The sequence below is a fragment of the Malaya genurostris genome, chromosome 3, assembly GCF_030247185.1.
Source record: "Malaya genurostris strain Urasoe2022 chromosome 3, Malgen_1.1, whole genome shotgun sequence".
NCBI classification, from domain to species: Eukaryota; Metazoa; Arthropoda; class Insecta; order Diptera; family Culicidae; genus Malaya; species Malaya genurostris.
This window is the reverse complement of record NC_080572.1, coordinates 250,865,233-250,884,557: the sequence shown is the minus strand read 5'-3', so window position 1 is coordinate 250,884,557 and position 19,325 is coordinate 250,865,233. Positions and strand designations below refer to the sequence as shown.

General features: G+C 41.2%; 1 protein-coding gene across 1 annotated transcript; it reads right to left on the bottom strand.

Moving 5' to 3' along the window:
- Nucleotides 1–26: 26 nt before the first annotated feature.
- On the bottom strand, nt 27–18,351 carry LOC131434283 (mucin-2-like; the record flags this gene model as incomplete). The annotated part of the gene is made up of 6 exons (XM_058600948.1): nt 27–310; nt 422–1,109; nt 1,151–4,509; nt 4,571–10,039; nt 11,499–11,517; nt 18,307–18,351. Coding segments are annotated over 6 exons (9,864 nt in total), but the record flags the coding sequence as incomplete, so codon positions are not given.
- Between the last annotated feature and the right edge of the window lie 974 nt (nt 18,352–19,325).

Sequence of the window (19,325 nt, the reverse complement as noted above, 5' to 3'; positions counted from 1 at the left end):
TAGATATACGACATATTGAAGTCCTGTCATGCGTAGTTGTAGTCGAAGTCACACTTTCCGTCATGGAAGCACATCTTATGTAGCTGTTCTTGACGTTGTTGAAGTCGTACCCCCCGTCTCACTTGTGCTTGCAGTTGAGAAGGTTGTATCTTGTGTAGTTGTGGTCGAAGTAGTCCCTTCAGTAGTTGTTGAACTTTCCGTCGTAGTCGTTGCCTCTTGTGTAGGTTATGTTCCAGGAATTGTTGATGTCGTACCTTCCGTAGTAGTTGTGCTTGAAGTAGTCGAGGTCGTATCTTCCGTAGTTGTTGTGCTTTCAATTATGAAGGTTGTGTCTTGCGTAGTAATCAAAGTAGTCCCTTCAGCAGTTGTAGTCGTTGTAGTAGTTGTTGAAGTGATGTTGCAGAAGTTGTTGATGTCGTACCTTCCGTAGTCGTTGTGCTTGAAGTAGTCGAAGTTGTACCTTCCGTAGCTGTTGAGCTTTCCGTTGTGGAGGTTGTGTCTTGCGTTGTTGTGGTCGAAGTAGTCCCTTCAGTAGTTGTTGAACTTTCCGTCGTAGTCGTTGCCTCTTGTGAAGGTGATGTTCCAGAAGTTGTTGATGTCGTACCTTCTGTAGTCGTTGTGCTTGAAGTAGTCGAGGTCGTACCTTCCGTAGTTGTTGTGCTTTCCGTTGTGGAGGTTGTGTCTTGCGTAGTTGTGGTCGAAGTAGTCCCTTCAGTAGTTGTTGAACTTTCCGTCGTAATCGTTGCTTCTTGTGTAGATGATGTTCCAGAAGTTGTTGATGTCGTACCTTCTGTAGTCGTTGTGCTTGAAGTAGTCGAGGCCGTATCTCCCGTAGTTGTTGTGCTTTCCGTTGTGGGGGTTGTGTCTTGCGTAGTTGTGGTCGAAGTAGTCCCTTCAGTAGTTGTTGAACTTTCCGTCGTAGTCGTTGCCTCTTGTGAAGGTGATGTTCCAGAAGTTGTTGATATCGTACCTTCTGTAATCGTTGTGCTTGAAGTAGTCGAGGTCGTACCTTCCGTAGTTGTGCTTTCCGTTGTGGAGGTTGTGTCTTGCGTTGTTGTGGTCGAAGTAGTCCCTTCAGTAGTTGTTGAACTTTCCGTCGTAGTCGTTGCCTCTTGTGAAGGTGATGTTCCAGAAGTTGTTGATATCGTACCTTCTGTAATCGTTGTGCTTGAAGTAGTCGAGGTCGTACCTTCCGTAGTTGTGCTTTCCGTTGTGGAGGTTGTGTCTTGCGTAGTTGTGGTCGAAGTAGTCCCTTCAGTAGTTGTTGAACTTTCCGTCGTAGTCGTTGCCTCTTGTGAAGGTGATGTTCCAGAAGTTGTTGATGTCGTACCTTCTGTAGTCGTTGTGCTTGAAGTAGTCGAGGCCGTATCTCCCGTAGTTGTTGTGCTTTCCGTTGTGGGGGTTGTGTCTTGCGTAGTTGTGGTCGAAGTAGTCCCTTCAGTAGTTGTTGAACTTTCCGTCGTAGTCGTTGCCTCTTGTGAAGGTGATGTTCCAGAAGTTGTTGATGTCGTACCTTCTGTAGTCGTTGTGCTTGAAGTAGTCGAAGTTGTACCTTCCGTAGTTGTTGAGCTTTCCGTTGTGGAGGTTGTGTCTTGCGTTGTTGTGGTCGAAGTAGTCCCTTCAGTAGTTGTTGAACTTTCCGTCGTAGTCGTTGCCTCTTGTGAAGGTGATGTTCCAGAAGTTGTTGATATCGTACCTTCTGTAATCGTTGTGCTTGAAGTAGTCGAGGTCGTACCTTCCGTAGTTGTGCTTTCCGTTGTGGAGGTTGTGTCTTGCGTAGTTGTGGTCGAAGTAGTCCCTTCAGTAGTTGTTGAACTTTCCGTCGTAATCGTTGCTTCTTGTGTAGATGATGTTCCAGAAGTTGTTGATGTCGTACCTTCTGTAGTCGTTGTGCTTGAAGTAGTCGAGGCCGTATCTCCCGTAGTTGTTGTGCTTTCCGTTGTGGGGGTTGTGCCTTGCGTAATTGTGGTCGAAGTAGTCCCTTCAGTAGTTGTTGAACTTTCCGTCGTAGTCGTTGCCTCTTGTGAAGGTGATGTTCCAGAAGTTGTTGATGTCGTACCTTCTGTAATCGTTGTGCTTGAAGTAGTCGAAGTCGTACCTTCCGTAGTTGTTGTGCTTTCCGTTGTGGGGGTTGTGTCTTGCGTAGTTGTGGTCGAAGTAGTCTTTTCAGTAGTTGTTGAATTTTCCGTCGTAGGCGTTGCCTCTTGTGAAGGTGATGTTCCAGAAGTTGTTGATGTCGTACCTTCTGTAGTCGTTGTGCTTGAAGTAGTCGAAGTCGTACCTTCCGTAGTTGTTGTGCTTTCCGTGGTGGGGGTTGTGCCTTGCGTAGTTGTGGTCGAAGTAGTCCCTTCAGTAGTTGTTGAACTTTCCGTCGTAGTTGTTGCCTCTTGTGTAGGTGATGTTCCAGAAGTTGTTGATGTCGTACCTGCTGTAGTCGTTGTGCTTGAAGAAGTCGAGGTCGTACCTTCCGTAGTTGTTGTGCTTTCCGTTGTGGGGGTTGTGTCTTGCGTTTTTGTGGTCGAAGTAGTCCCTTCAGTAGTTGTTGAACTTTCCGTCGTAGTCGTTGCCTCTTGTGAAGGTGATGTTCCAGAAGTTGTTGATGTCGTACCTTCTGTAATCGTTGTGCTTGAAGTAGTCGAAGTCGTACCTTCCGTAGTTGTTGTGCTTTCCGTGGTGGGGGTTGTGCCTTGCGTAGTTGTGGTCGAAGTAGTCCCTTCAGTAGTTGTTGAACTTTCCGTCGTAGTTGTTGCCTCTTGTGTAGGTGATGTTCCAGAAGTTGTTGATGTCGTACCTGCTGTAGTCGTTGTGCTTGAAGAAGTCGAGGTCGTACCTTCCGTAGTTGTTGTGCTTTCCGTTGTGGGGGTTGTGTCTTGCGTTTTTGTGGTCGAAGTAGTCCCTTCAGTAGTTGTTGAACTTTCCGTCGTAGTCGTTGCCTCTTGTGAAGGTGATGTTCCAGAAGTTGTTGATGTCGTACCTTCTGTAATCGTTGTGCTTGAAGTAGTCGAGGTCGTACCTTCCGTAGTTGTGCTTTCCGTTGTGGGGGTTGTGTCTTGCGTAGTGCTCGAAGTAGTCCCTTCAGTAGTTGTTGAACTTTCCGTCGTAGTCGTTGCTTCTTGTGTAGGTGATGTTGCAGAAGTTGTTGATGTCGTACCTTCCGTAGTTGTTGAGCTTTCCGTTGTGGGGGTTGTGTCTTGCGTTGTTGTGGTCGAAGTAGTCCCTTCAGTAGTTGTTGAACTTTCCGTCGTAGTCGTTGCCTCTTGTGAAGGTGATGTTCCAGAAGTTGTTGATGTCGTACCTTCTGTAGTCGTTGTGCTTGAAGTAGTCGAAGTTGTACCTTCCGTAGTTGTTGTGCTTTCCGTTGTGGAGGTTGTGTCTTGCGTAGTTGTGGTCGAAGTAGTCCCTTCAGTAGTTGTTGAACTTTCCGTCGTAGTCGTTGCTTCTTGTGTAGATGATGTTCCAGAAGTTGTTGATGTCGTACCTTCTGTAGTCGTTGTGCTTGAAGTAGTCGAGGTCGTACCTTCCGTAGTTGCTGTGCTTTCCGTTGTGGGGGTTGTGTCTTGCGTAGTTGTGGTCGAAGTAGTCCCTTCAGTAGTTGTTGAACTTTCCGTCGTAGTCGTTGCCTCTTGTGAAGGTGATGTTCCAAAATTTGTTGATGTCGTACCTTCTGTAGTCGTTGTACTTGAAGTAGTCGAGGTCGTACCTTCCGTAGTTGTTGTGCTTTCCGTTGTGGGGGTTGTGTCTTGCGTAGTGGTCGAAGTAGTCCCTTCACTAGTTGTTGAACTTTCCGTCGTAGTCGTTGCCTCTTGTGAAGGTGATGTTTCAAATGTTGTTGATGTCGTACCTTCTGTAGTCGTTGTGCTTGAAGTAGTCGAGGTCGTACCTTTCGTAGTTGTTGTGCTTTCCTTTGTGGGGGTTGTGTCTTGCGTAGTTGTGGTCGAAGTAGTCCCTTCAGTAGTTGTTGAACTTTCCGTCGTAGTCGTTGCCTCTTGTGAAGGTGATGTTCCAGAAGTTGTTGATGTCGTACCTTCTGTAGTCGTTGTGCTTGAAGTAGTCGAGGCCGTATCTCCCGTAGTTGTTGTGCTTTCCGTTGTGGGGGTTGTGTCTTGCGTAGTTGTGGTCGAAGTAGTCCCTTTAGTAGTTGTTGAACTTTCCGTCGTAGTCGTTGCCTCTTGTGAAGGTGATGTTCCAGAAGTTGTTGATGTCGTACCTTCTGTAGTCGTTGTGCTTGAAGTAGTCGAAGTTGTACCTTCCGTAGTTGTTGAGCTTTCCGTTGTGGGGGTTGTGTCTTGCGTAGTTGTGGTTGAAGTAGTCCCTTCAGTAGTTGTTGAACTTTCCGTCGTAGTCGTTGCCTCTTGTGAAGGTGATGTTCCAAAAGTTGTTGATGTCGTACCTTCTGTTGTCGTTGTGCTTGAAGTAGTCGAGGTCGTACCTTCCGTAGTTGTTGTGCTTTCCGTTGTCGGGGTTGTGTCTTGCGTAGTGCTCGAAGTAGTCCCTTCAGTAGTTGTTGAACTTTCCGTCGTAGCCGTTGCTTCTAGTGTAGATGATGTTCCAGAAGTTGTTGATGTCGTACCTTCCGTAGTTGTTGAGCTTTCCGTTGTGGGGGTTGTGTCTTGCGTTGTTGTGGTCGAAGTAGTCCCTTCAGTAGTTGTTGAACTTTCCGTCGTAGTCGTTGCTTCTTGTGTAGATGATGTTCCAGAAGTTGTTGATGTCGTACCTTCTGTAGTCGTTGTGCTTGAAGTAGTCGAGGCCGTATCTCCCGTAGTTGTTGTGCTTTCCGTTGTGGGGGTTGTGTCTTGCGTTTTTGTGGTCGAAGTAGTCCCTTCATTAGTTGTTGAACTTTCCGTCGTAGTCGTTGCTTCTTGTGTAGGTGATGTTCCAGAAGTTGTTGATGTAGTACCTTCTGTAATCGTTGTGCTTGAAGTAGTCGAGATCGTATCTCCCGTAGTTGTTGTGCTTTCCGTTGTGGAGGTTGTGTCTTGCGTAGTTGTGGTCGAAGTAGTCCCTTCAGTAGTTGTTGAACTTTCCGTCGTAGTTGTTGCCTCTTGTGAAGGTGATGTTCCAGAAGTTGTTGGTGTCGTACCTTCTGTAGTCGTTGTGCTTGAAGTAGTCGAGGCCGTATCTCGCGTAGTTGTTGTGCTTTCCGTTGTGGGGGTTGTGTCTTGCGTAGTGGTCGAAGTAGTCCCTTCAGTAGTTGTTGAACTTTCCGTCGTAGTCGTTGCTTCTTGTGTAGGTGATGTTCCAGAAGTTGTTGATGTCTTACCTTCTGTAATCGTTGTGCTTGAAGTAGTCGAGGTCGTACCTTCCGTAGTTGTTGTGCTTTCCGTTGTGGAGGTTGTGTCTTGCGTAGTTGTGGTCGAAGTAGTCCCTTCAGTAGTTGTTGAACTTTCCGTCGTAGTCGTTGCTTCTTGTGTAGATGATGTTCCAGAAGTTGTTGATGTCGTACCTTCTGTAGTCGTTGTGCTTGAAGTAGTCGAGGCCGTATCTCCCGTAGTTGTTGTGCTTTCCGTTGTGGGGGTTGTGTCTTGCGTTTTTGTGGTCGAAGTAGTCCCTTCAGTAGTTGTTGAACTTTCCGTCGTAGTCGTTGCTTCTTGTGTAGGTGATGTTCCAGAAGTTGTTGATGTAGTACCTTCTGTAATCGTTGTGCTTGAAGTAGTCGAGATCGTATCTCCCGTAGTTGTTGTGCTTTCCGTTGTGGAGGTTGTGTCTTGCGTAGTTGTGGTCGAAGTAGTCCCTTCAGTAGTTGTTGAACTTTCCGTCGTAGTTGTTGCCTCTTGTGAAGGTGATGTTCCAGAAGTTGTTGGTGTCGTACCTTCTGTAGTCGTTGTGCTTGAAGTAGTCGAGGCCGTATCTCGCGTAGTTGTTGTGCTTTCCGTTGTGGGGGTTGTGTCTTGCGTAGTGGTCGAAGTAGTCCCTTCAGTAGTTGTTGAACTTTCCGTCGTAGTCGTTGCTTCTTGTGTAGGTGATGTTCCAGAAGTTGTTGATGTCTTACCTTCTGTAATCGTTGTGCTTGAAGTAGTCGAGGTCGTACCTTCCGTAGTTGTTGTGCTTTCCGTTGTGGAGGTTGTGTCTTGCGTAGTTGTGGTCGAAGAAGTCCCTTCAGTAGTTGTTGCACTTTCCGTCGTAGTCGTTGCCTCTTGTGTAGGTGATGTTCCAGAAGTTGTTGATGTCGTACCTTCTGTAATCGTTGTGCTTGAAGTAGTCGAGGTCGTACCTTCCGTAGTTGTTGTGCTTTCCGTTGTGGAGGTTGTGTCTTGCGTAGTTGTGGTCGAAGTAGTCCCTTCAGTAGTTGTTGAACTTTCCGTCGTAGTCGTTGCTTCTTGTGTAGATGATGTTCCAGAAGTTGTTGATGTCGTACCTTCTGTAGTCGTTTTGCTTGAAGTAGTCGAGGCCGTATCTCCCGTAGTTGTTGTGCTTTCCGTTGTGGGGGTTGTGTCTTGCGTAGTGGTCGAAGTAGTCCCTTCAGTAGTTGTTGAACTTTCCGTCGTAGTCGTTGCTTCTTGTGTAGATGATGTTCCAGAAGTTGTTGATGTCGTACCTTCTGTAGTCGTTGTGCTTGAAGTAGTCGAGGCCGTATCTCCCGTAGTTGTTGTGCTTTCCGTTGTGGGGGTTGTGTCTTGCGTTTTTGTGGTCGAAGTAGTCCCTTCAGTAGTTGTTGAACTTTCCGTCGTAGTCGTTGCTTCTTGTGTAGGTGATGTTCCAGAAGTTGTTGATGTAGTACCTTCTGTAATCGTTGTGCTTGAAGTAGTCGAGATCGTATCTCCCGTAGTTGTTGTGCTTTCCGTTGTGGAGGTTGTGTCTTGCGTAGTTGTGGTCGAAGTAGTCCCTTCAGTAGTTGTTGAACTTTCCGTCGTAGTCGTTGCTTCTTGTGTAGGTGATGTTCCAGAAGTTGTTGATGTCTTACCTTCTGTAATCGTTGTGCTTGAAGTAGTCGAGGTCGTACCTTCCGTAGTTGTTGTGCTTTCCGTTGTGGAGGTTGTGTCTTGCGTAGTTGTGGTCGAAGAAGTCCCTTCAGTAGTTGTTGCACTTTCCGTCGTAGTCGTTGCCTCTTGTGTAGGTGATGTTCCAGAAGTTGTTGATGTCGTACCTTCTGTAATCGTTGTGCTTGAAGTAGTCGAGGTCGTACCTTCCGTAGTTGTTGTGCTTTCCGTTGTGGGGGTTGTGTCTTGCGTAGTTGTGGTCGAAGTAGTCCCTTCAGTAGTTGTTGTACTTTCCGTCGTAGTCGTTGCTTCTTGAGTAGGTGATGTTCCAGAAGTTGTTGATGTAGTACCTTCTGTAATCGTTGTGCTTGAAGTAGTCGAGATCGTATCTCCCGTAGTTGTTGTGCTTTCCGTTGTGGAGGTTGTGTCTTGCGTAGTTGTGGTCGAAGTAGTCCCTTCAGTAGTTGTTGAACTTTCCGTCGTAGTCGTTGCTTCTTGTGTAGGTGATGTTCCAGAAGTTGTTGATGTCTTACCTTCTGTAATCGTTGTGCTTGAAGTAGTCGAGGTCGTACCTTCCGTAGTTGTTGTGCTTTCCGTTGTGGAGGTTGTGTCTTGCGTAGTTGTGGTCGAAGAAGTCCCTTCAGTAGTTGTTGCACTTTCCGTCGTAGTCGTTGCCTCTTGTGTAGGTGATGTTCCAGAAGTTGTTGATGTCGTACCTTCTGTAATCGTTGTGCTTGAAGTAGTCGAGGTCGTACCTTCCGTAGTTGTTGTGCTTTCCGTTGTGGAGGTTGTGTCTTGCGTAGTGGTCAAAGTAGTCCCTTCAGTAGTTGTTGAACTTTCCGTCGTAGTCGTTGCTTCTTGTGTAGGTGATGTTCCAGAAGTTGTTGATGTCTTACCTTCTGTAATCGTTGTGCTTGAAGTAGTCGAGGTCGTACCTTCCGTAGTTGTTGTGCTTTCCGTTGTGGGGGTTGTGTCTTGCGTAGTTGTGGTCGAAGTAGTCCCTTCAGTAGTTGTTGTACTTTCCGTCGTAGTCGTTGCTTCTTGTGTAGGTGATGTTCCAGAAGTTGTTGATGTAGTACCTTCTGTAATCGTTGTGCTTGAAGTAGTCGAGATCGTATCTCCCGTAGTTGTTGTGCTTTCCGTTGTGGAGGTTGTGTCTTGCGTAGTTGTGGTCGAAGTAGTCCCTTCAGTAGTTGTTGAACTTTCCGTCGTAGTCGTTGCTTCTTGTGTAGGTGATGTTCCAGAAGTTGTTGATGTCTTACCTTCTGTAATCGTTGTGCTTGAAGTAGTCGAGGTCGTACCTTCCGTAGTTGTTGTGCTTTCCGTTGTGGAGGTTGTGTCTTGCGTAGTTGTGGTCGAAGAAGTCCCTTCAGTAGTTGTTGCACTTTCCGTCGTAGTCGTTGCCTCTTGTGTAGGTGATGTTCCAGAAGTTGTTGATGTCGTACCTTCTGTAATCGTTGTGCTTGAAGTAGTCGAGGTCGTACCTTCCGTAGTTGTTGTGCTTTCCGTTGTGGGGGTTGTGTCTTGCGTAGTTGTGGTCGAAGTAGTCCCTTCAGTAGTTGTTGTACTTTCCGTCGTAGTCGTTGCTTCTTGTGTAGGTGATGTTCCAGAAGTTGTTGATGTAGTACCTTCTGTAATCGTTGTGCTTGAAGTAGTCGAGATCGTATCTCCCGTAGTTGTTGTGCTTTCCGTTGTGGAGGTTGTGTCTTGCGTAGTTGTGGTCGAAGTAGTCCCTTCAGTAGTTGTTGAACTTTCCGTCGTAGTCGTTGCTTCTTGTGTAGGTGATGTTCCAGAAGTTGTTGATGTCTTACCTTCTGTAATCGTTGTGCTTGAAGTAGTCGAGGTCGTACCTTCCGTAGTTGTTGTGCTTTCCGTTGTGGAGGTTGTGTCTTGCGTAGTTGTGGTCGAAGAAGTCCCTTCAGTAGTTGTTGCACTTTCCGTCGTAGTCGTTGCCTCTTGTGTAGGTGATGTTCCAGAAGTTGTTGATGTCGTACCTTCTGTAATCGTTGTGCTTGAAGTAGTCGAGGTCGTACCTTCCGTAGTTGTTGTGCTTTCCGTTGTGGAGGTTGTGTCTTGCGTAGTGGTCAAAGTAGTCCCTTCAGTAGTTGTTGAACTTTCCGTCGTAGTCGTTGCTTCTTGTGTAGGTGATGTTCCAGAAGTTGTTGATGTCTTACCTTCTGTAATCGTTGTGCTTGAAGTAGTCGAGGTCGTACCTTCCGTAGTTGTTGTGCTTTCCGTTGTGGAGGTTGTGTCTTGCGTAGTTGTGGTCGAAGAAGTCCCTTCAGTAGTTGTTGCACTTTCCGTCGTAGTCGTTGCCTCTTGTGTAGGTGATGTTCCAGAAGTTGTTGATGTCGTACCTTCTGTAATCGTTGTGCTTGAAGTAGTCGAGGTCGTACCTTCCGTAGTTGTTGTGCTTTCCGTTGTGGGGGTTGTGTCTTGCGTAGTTGTGGTCGAAGTAGTCCCTTCAGTAGTTGTTGTACTTTCCGTCGTAGTCGTTGCTTCTTGAGTAGGTGATGTTCCAAAAGTTGTTGAAGTCGTCGCTTCCGTAGTCGTTGTGCTTGAAGTAGTCGAAGTCGTACCTTCCGTAGTTGTTATGCTTTCCGTTGTGTCTTGCGTAGTTGTGGTCGATGTAGTCCCTTCAGTAGTTGTTGAACTTTCCGTCGTAGTCGTTGCCTCTTGTGGAGGTGATGTTCCAGAAGTTGTTGATGTCGTACCTTCCGTAGTCGTTATGCTTGAAGTCGTCGAAGTCGTACCTTCCGTAGTTGTTGTGCTTGCCGTTGTGGAGGTTGTGTCTTGCGTGGTTGTGGTCGGACTAGTTCCAGTTTCAGTTTCATTTATGTTCAAAAGCAGTCGATATAGATAATTACCCAGCCGATTACCTCTTCGGTGTGCTTTGATCATTGCCTTTTGGAAGCGTCGTATTGCTCTTTGACTGCGTCGCGTTGCTATTTGACTGCGTCGTGTAGCACGCCATATTTGTAACACGCGACGAAGTGAGCTTTGTCGGCGTTCACGAATTCTTCGACTATGTGGGAAGTTGATAGCATTAGCTCGTTTCTGTTCTTTGTAACTAAGGCTACTCGTTGTTTTTAATTTTTTAAGCTGCAGTACGCATTCACGCCCTAAAAGTAATTGTTTGGTTAGGTAGTAATCAATCAATTTATTATAATACGAGTACGCTTCAATGAGATTTGGCATTATTTCTAATGTTGTAATCGGAGGCATTATTTGTTATTTTGTAATGTATCGGAGAAAAATTGCTTCAGCATGTTCAATAGCACTCTAACAATTTTGGTTATCCAAAGTTGTAAGAGTGCTTTCTATTTCTATTTGAAATCGAAATCTGAAGCTAGTATGAACTGTATTTAGGAATTAATTTTTTTTTTAACTGAGTTCTGAAATTGAGTTTTGGACCTAAACCAACGAAATGATGTACTTAAGATGCACTTGCTTTGCTTCCAGTTCAATCAACTGCGCAGGCTGGAATGAATGATATATACCAAGTGTTAAACCAGTAGATAACACACAAATTTGCATAGTTCTTTGGGAATATTGTGGAATTTATTTCAAGTTTACAACTATTGAGTACTTTTTGCCATCAGAATTTTGAACTTGAATTAAGAAACTGAATTCAGTACTAAAATCTTGTTAATGAATCCAAATTTCAAAATCAGGTCCAGGATGCAGTCAGCATTCAGAAGTCAGTTCCAAAATTCAGACTTGGAGTTTAGATCTATAATATAGTTCCAGAATCCAGATCTAAAACTTCTATCCTGAATTTTGTTTCTGAATTATGAAGTGTAATACTTGAATCCGAGCTCTGGATTCAAATTTCGAACACATATCAAGGAACACTCAAGAAACCAGTTTCAGAATCCTGAATTAGAATTCAGTTCCAGAGTACTACTTACCGGCTGTATTATAACATTTGTACATGCACAAGTTTTGTTCTTCTAAAAACGATCCAATACATCCACATTTCTCGCAACTATTTGTGCAGGTATAATTTTGAAAGTTTTTCTCTTTAGCCAAACTTGACTCTAACTTGTAGCCATCTGTATTTATTTGGTTCCGAAACAGAACACTGGGAAGTATAATCCCGATTAGTACTAATTTCATTACAAAACCACACCGTTCTCTCATGGTTTACTCAGGATACTAAAATCCGGTTACAACCTCTTCGCATCACCTTGTGTTACTGATGTCGGTAATGGATGTCCTACAATAAACTTCCGCAACTGCACTTCTGACAAATCACGTATTTATCCGCCTAGTCGGTGTTGACTCCTTTTTTTTCATCTTCAGGGTAGAGGATGGGCACCCAACTGGTTGTACTGTTGTTCGGGTCCGTTTGCATTGAATGCAGTATTACGTCGCGGCACGTCTGAGGCAAATTCAAAAGATTTTTTTATATTTCATCATATGGCCCTTTCATTGACACTTGCAAATTCCTGTAGACCGATAACATTTCTTGAATGAATCTACGTCTTCGCTTCCGAAATACTATCGCAGGGATATCTCAACTGTCTCGGAACGTAGAGTGACTTTGATTTTAAGGTATTTTAAATTAATCGGACCTACCGGACGTTATCACCTCCCACTATAGGAAGTATAAAAATGAAACGGCGCAAGTGAGCATACTGCAGACCAGGGGCGGTGGAACAGATTTCACCCAGGTGTGGGGATTGAACAAGTGTGGGTGATAAATTTGGTTGGGGGGTGTTACCATTTTTGTGAAATAGACATCAAACAAACCCTTTACGGTAGTCCGTAATACAATGTTAACATTAGCGCTTATACCACTTGATATACCGAGATGCTATGCATATCACGTGGAAGTGTTCACATATGATTGAAATGATATCGTTTGACAATCAAGTTGTCATATTGAATGTTCCCATTAGGAGTAAGATCAATAATATTGCTTTTCTCTCCTACAATTCAATCAATAATTGAAGTCTTGCATTTAATGGTCTCCGAACGCTAGTATTCGTTGAATAATTCGAAATTATAATGATTGTTTATTATCACTCTCGAAGTGACGTTCATGAATGAGTGCGTTCAATGCCATTATCCGTGTTGCTAGTAGCGATTTTTGACAACTCGACATGATATCGTACATGATATCCCGGATATCATGCCAAAATGGTGATACGCATTGACATCAAATTGTATGGGATATCATGTGATATCGCACATGATATCATCGGATATCAAGTATATCCGTATATCACTTGATATCAGCGCTAATGTGAACATACTATAATCCTTTCTTGTTTTCACGTGAATACGTCTTACTCTACTATGGGGCTGAAGGTGGTTTGTTTACACTTCGGCTGATGCAAGTTTGATCAAAGTAGTCGATCGCGTTCAGAAATAACCCATCGAAGAAGCATAGGGGCAAAATCTCGGTTTGACTCAGTGCCATTACTGCCATAAGTAAGATTCTAAATTTCGTTCGAACTGTAGAAATATAACCAGCTGGTGCTGCAACTTTGAGAAAATCAAAGTCTTGGCATTACATTCCTTTGGTGGAATTTGGCCTTTCTGTTTCAACAGACTTCGCAGCCAATTCTTAGTGTACAGAATCATTGCATGGCTAGTACTATGGATCCTACTGAAACTAAGAATCCTTGCAGGTCGGGGCTCGAACGTACTGGCTTGTAAGACCAGCGTCCTATGCATTGAACCGCCAACCCTGGGTTCAATGCATAGGACTTGAACAAGCCTTTGAACTTTTAATAAATTATCTTTTTCACCTTATTGAATCGGGAAGTACAGGTTTTTTTTACTTTAAGTCCGTAATTTACGTTCAGTAAGCCGTAGAGGATTTCATACTTTGGAGATGATGTTGGTTTTTTTATTCAAGAATATAATATTTTTTTAAGCACACTGCTTAAGTTCCAAGATGCCAAGGGTATTTTCTAATCTTAATTAACGACTAACATAAAACTTAAATTGTATCATTAGATAATATTGCATCATGGCAAATCTATATCTATATATATATATATATATATATATATATATATATATATATATATATATATATATATATATATATATATATATATATATATATATATATATATATATATATATATATATATATATATATATATATATATATATATATATATATATATATATATATATATATATATATATATATATATATATATATATATATATATATATATATATATAAATGCAGAGATCATTCTTTGTAATCGCATCACGTAAGAACGGATGGACGGACTTACATGATTCTTTTTTTGTTTGATGAGTTTTTACCCCCACCGGGTTCGTACATCAAAAAAATTGGGAAAACTTGCCGGAAAAGTGGGAAAAATCCATAAAGTTGTTTTGTATGGATAATGGAATTTTTCGTTGAAAAAGTCGTCTATGCTTGCTAGATCATCGATAGGCATTTGGCGCATAACGAGTTGCATAAATGTTTGGCCGACGAAGGAAAGAATACTAGATCGTTGAAAACATCGTTTGGCGCGCTACGAGTTGTTTTGTGTGGAGATTTCACAAGCATACTTTATACATGTTATTCGTCATTTCGAGCCACGTGCTTAATTGGGCATAATAATTTTTTATTGCCATATGACGGAATGCATATGACCGTTCTAGAAAACCGCTGTCGACAGGACAAAAAGTTCTGATATTATTTACCAGTTGATGGATTGTATGTAATGGAGTCAGATAAGTAATGTTGGACATCTTGGGCGTGAATTTAACAAATCAGAAAATTTTTGAATCGAAGGTCGAACTAAGAGGTTGTCTTTGCATTTTACTTTCTATTGATTTAGATTACACTAAGCGCACATAATAAGTGGCAATTAGAAATCAATGTTCAAGGTGATAACCATAATGGATCAAGACTGCCATTTTATGTTTTATATTATGTGAAGAATGTTCAATTTCAAATTCAAATTTATGCGTTGTCTCTCCAAGTAATCGAAAGTTCCACAGGATCTGAAAAATATTCACTTTATTCGAGCTCAAAAGTACGCGTGGCACTTTTTGGCAACTTGAACGAACAGAACAAGTTCTGAGAAAATTTTCTCACTGCTTAAAAGCAGCATAAGGAACTGCTTCTAAGTTTGTTCTGTTGCGTCGGATATGAGTAATTCATTAACAACGGATTGTTCAGAATGCATACAAAGCATTTTGAACAATCCGTTTTTAAGGAATTATTCATATCCGACGCAACAGAACAAAGCCGAATCTTTTTGCCTTTCTCATATAGAAAGGTTATGCAATCACTATGAAATTCGCCTTTTTTGTTATCTTAGTGTGTGTGTGCGTATGTGTGTAAGTTACGTTTTTTGCACTGACTTTTCTCGGAGATGGCTGAACCGATTTTCACAAACTTTGGTTCAAATGAAAGGTCCGGTGGTCCCATATGGAATTTCATCCGGATTCAACTCCCGGATCCGGGAATGTAGGGTAAAGTGTGTTAAAAATTTTATACCATCACTTAAAAGGGCGAAAAACCGTAAATCGACCTCAAATCTTCTCCAATTGATAGTTTTTATCAGTAGACGGTCAAACAAGCCGATTTCGGTTAATCTATTAAGAATCGAAGAAAATTATTACCACACTATTATATATTATAGTATGATTGTATGAGAAAGGCGTCGTTACACTTCTAGGTGGATTAAAACAGTTTTTTTTACGAGCTTTTGATTACTTGGGCTAAACACAAATTGTAAATATATCCTATTCAATGAACAACTCAAGAAGAAGAACTTTTTAACAGTGTGTTAAGTTTATCAAAACAAATTTCTGTTTAGTAAACTTCGTTTTCGATTAACGGAAGCAAGAATCACATCTGGAAAAAAAACGTGGCCCTTATATGCATTATCTCGAAGTCATTAGAGAGGGATCTCTGTTCGGTGCATTGACTCAAAGGATGAGATGACAATCTGTGCATTTGCTCAATTTTTGCTTAACAGAAGTATTTTACATTTTCACAATATTTTTGTGAAATTTTTTGTTGGGACCCCCATTCGTTTTAGTGTGTCAAATTCCGTTGATTGTAGGTTAAGTAATCAGAAAAATAATGGAGAGGAACGTTAACCACTCAGTCGTTTGACAATTCTGCTGTCCGAAAACATAAATTCGAACAAACAATTTTTGGGCGAGACGAAGTTCGACGGGCCAGCTAGTCTATATATATATATATATATATATATATATATATATATATATATATATAAAAATGCAGAGATCATTCTTTGTAATCGCATCACGTAAGAACGGATGGACGGATTTACATGATTCTTTTTTTGTTTGATCAGTTTTTACCCCCACCGGGTTCGTACATAAAAAAAAATTAGGAAAATTTGCCGGAAAAGTGGGAAAAATCCATAAAATTGTTTTGTATGGACAATGGAATTTTCCGTTGAAAAAGTCGTCAACGATTGCTAGATCTACGATTGATGTTTGGCGCGCAACGAGTGTTTGGTCGTCGAAGGAGAGAATACTAGATCGTTAGAAAATCTTTTGGCGCGCAACGCGTTGTTTTCTGTGGAGATTTCAATGCGTATTTAATCGATGTGATTAATCATTTTTAATCACGTGCTTGAAGGTGTATCAAAATAATTGAACAAATGACATAATTGCGTAATACTAACCAAATAAATATTGTATTAAAACCATTGTCGGTAGGAGAAAAAAAATCTAATATCGTATACCAGTCAACAAATCAGCAAATTGTGAAACAAATTGACGAATGGACTCTACTGTGCAAGGTTTAACGTAAAAATAAAGAATTTATCTTGCACGTGAATTAATTTATTAAGGCGCGTATTAATTCACATTCAAAAGAAGACAGTCAGAATTGTTTTTGGGTTTAACTTAAGATTCGTTCTATGACTTAAACTTTTTTTCCATTGCTACGAATCTATCGAGAAGAGTCTGTATACCTTAAAACCATTATTTATGAGATCTGCTGTTCCAGTTCAATACATTGGCACAAATGATAATACGAGTACTGGTACACTGACTGCTTATTTTCGCTTCACTGTAACAGAAGTATTGCACTCTTTGCACATTGATTCTCTGGGCTCTCATCGCGATTCGTTGATTGTAGGGAGAGTATTCGGCAAAATGATGTTATTGCTTGACTAATTGATGCGAATGCCTTACACTCTTCGAAAAAACCTTGTGATTTTACCTCTTATAAGATGTACATAAATGGAGCGTCGCATTTCATGTAAATATACGTTCAAGAACATGTATATGGAATTCAATGAAATAAAAGAAAACTACTGACAGAGAGAGCGGCGACTTGATCCGAGAATCATTGGGTCGCAAAGTACGTCCATTAATCGACTGAGCCATGGAATTCAAGCAGTTGCACTTGTTAGCCGAAAAGAAATAACATTCGGAACCTGTCAAATTCAGGCTCATCCAGCATTAAGTCATTACTAATGGAATTTTCCGTCATTTGACAAAATAAGTCTCAATGAATTACATCATATGTGGGATTAGATCACCTGTAAAATTCAAAATTTGTGTGTGAGAGTATATTGAAATGAATTCATTGTTCATTGTCGAATTAAAAACAGTGTATTGTATGCCACTGTCATGTGAACCTTCTAACGTCCAGCAATTTATCATTTTATTGCTATAGTTTTAATATAACATTGATCTGACACGCTGCGTAACATCGATTCACTACGACTTTGTTATGCACACTTAAAAAAATCCCTGTGATTTTACATCTTATAAGATGCACATAAATGGAGCGTCGCAGTTCACGCAAATTCACGTGCAAGAACATTTAATATTGTGTCTATAATTCCATGACATGAAATTCGGTGAAATAAAAAAAGAATACTGATAGCAATCGCCGCGACTTGAACCGAGAATCATTGGATCGCAAGTACGTCTGTTAATCGACTGAGCCACAGAAGCATGCATCTGCTTGGTTGGTAGAAGGTACATTAAAATTCATACAGTCGCATTTGCTAGCAGAACGCAAGTTACAGTCGAAACCAGTACAATTCAAGTTCATCTAACATCAAGTCATTACAAATAAAATTTCCGTCATTTGACAAATTAGGTCTTTATAAATTACATCGTATGACGGATTAAGTCACCTGTAAAATTCAAAATTTTTAGGAGTGTGGTATTGGACTAGCAGTGAGAGAGAAGAGAAGTAAAAAAAAAATTTTCCTCCGGGTGATCTAAAACGATTTAGCATTCGGGTTGAAAAGTCCTATTGCGTCTGCAAATGCAATGACGACCCAGTCACGAGAGCAGCCAGTTTTTACCCCCACAATGGAATTTTCCACTGAAAAAGTCGTCAATGATTGCTAGATCTACGATTGATGTTTGGCGCGCAACGAGTTGCATAAGTGTTTGGTCGTTGAAGAAAAGAATACTAGATCGTTGAAAGAATCTTTTGCGCGCAACAAGTTTTTTTGTGAATTTTTCACATGCACACTTGATTCATGTGATTCGTCATTCCGAGCCACGTGCTTAATTGGGTATCAACATTATTGCTTACCAAATGATTTATGAGGGAACGCATGTGAGTGTGCTAGCTATACCGTAAACAGGATCAAAAATTCTGATATTGTTTACCAGAAGGTGCATTGTTTGCAATGTGATCAGTTAGATGATTATTGTTGGCCATCTTAGGCGTGAGTTGAACAAATCTCATTAGAGAACGATTTTTGTATAAATCAATGATAGGATTCTGCTGTTTAAATAATGAGATCAAACAAAGAGGTTTTCCTTGCATTTAGCATGCTGAAGTTCGTTCGCGTCGGGTAAGTTTTGGTGGATTGAAAACCGTTAGTTGTGAGATTTTATGCATTGACTCGAACGATAAGCTGAATACTGGTACAATCACTCCCTATGTTCACTCCGCTATAACAGAAGAATTGCACATTATTTTTATATAAAACTTTCTGATATAGATGTCCCGGGTTGGCGGTTCAATGCATAGGACGCTGGTCTTACAATCCAGTTGGCGTATGTTCGAGACCTAGAAGGATTCGTAGTGTCAGTAGAATCGTAGCACCACCAGACATGCACTGGTTCTGTACACTCTGAATCGGCTGCGAAGTTTGTTGAAACAGAAGGTCAAATTCCACTACAGGAATGTAATAACCAAGGCTTTGCTTCTGATATAGATTCTTAGTACCGAACTCCACCATTCGTTAATTGTAGGTGGGGTACTAAATAAAATGATGTGGTGTCGACTAATGAGACGACTATTGATACAACTATTAAACGAATGCAGTGTTCATGTAAAAGTTAATGGAAATAATACTTAAAAGAATGGTAACTTGAACTTTAGAATGTCCAAGAATTACTCATTTTATCTTTCGGTTTTTTAACAATATCAAACTAACTAGAGATTGTGAGAGGAGAAAGAATATGAAAAATGTAGAGCCATAGTACTCAAGGAAGAGTAAGGATTTGAAGATAAAGTGCGGAAAAATTCGACGTAAAAAGGTTCGTTTAAGGTGACCATGGAAGCGAGCCACAAATGGCAACCAAGAAACCACCTACCCTCCCACTCCACCTTCCACTATTTTGCCCTGCTCTTGATGTAAACAAACCATGAAACACATTTTTTATACGCGTAGGAGTAAACATGTTCCGTGGAATTGCTACTGCAATTTGGTGACATAATCATTCATCGTATTGATATATGTTTACGATAAACTATCAACTATGAAGAATGATTTGTGCAAAACTTTTTCGGACCTTCATTAGAAGGTTTCTTCTTAGAATGTTATTATTTTTCACTCACCTCAAGATTTCAACTGCTGTTTATAGCTCTGTGACATAAGTAAGCTTTATGAAACACTTTTGAGTTGTTCTTCGCCGGTGAACTTATCCTCTGATCTAAACATTTTATTATAAAACCTTTGAATAACTCACATTTCTGATTTTGAAAATTTTTCAAAAATCCACGATAAAAAGTTTTCCGGCCTGCTTTAGTATTGGTAATACCAACCTTTTATATTGGCAGTGATGCCATACATAATTAGAGAAAAAAACCTTGCAAAGCACTAAAAATGGCATTATTTTCAATTAGTTGCACGTTGATATAGTTAGAATTACGGATCAAAATTACTTTCGTACGTCACCATCTAAAATTACAGTATTTATAAAAAAAACGATAACATTTCCCTTATTTCCATTTCAAACATTGCTTCCCCTCCAAGTTATCCGCATCTCTGTTGTCTTATTCACCGTCGCTATGGGATGCAAAAAAAAACAAACAATTCAAGTATTGCAATCTTTTCAAAATGCCTCGTCCACAGTGCTGTAGTTGCGGTTAGTCACAGTTAGTCAATCACTAACCAGTTCATGAAACTGAAACTTCTCAGAAAATGAGACAATTGGTTTTCGGAAATTTAAATAATGACT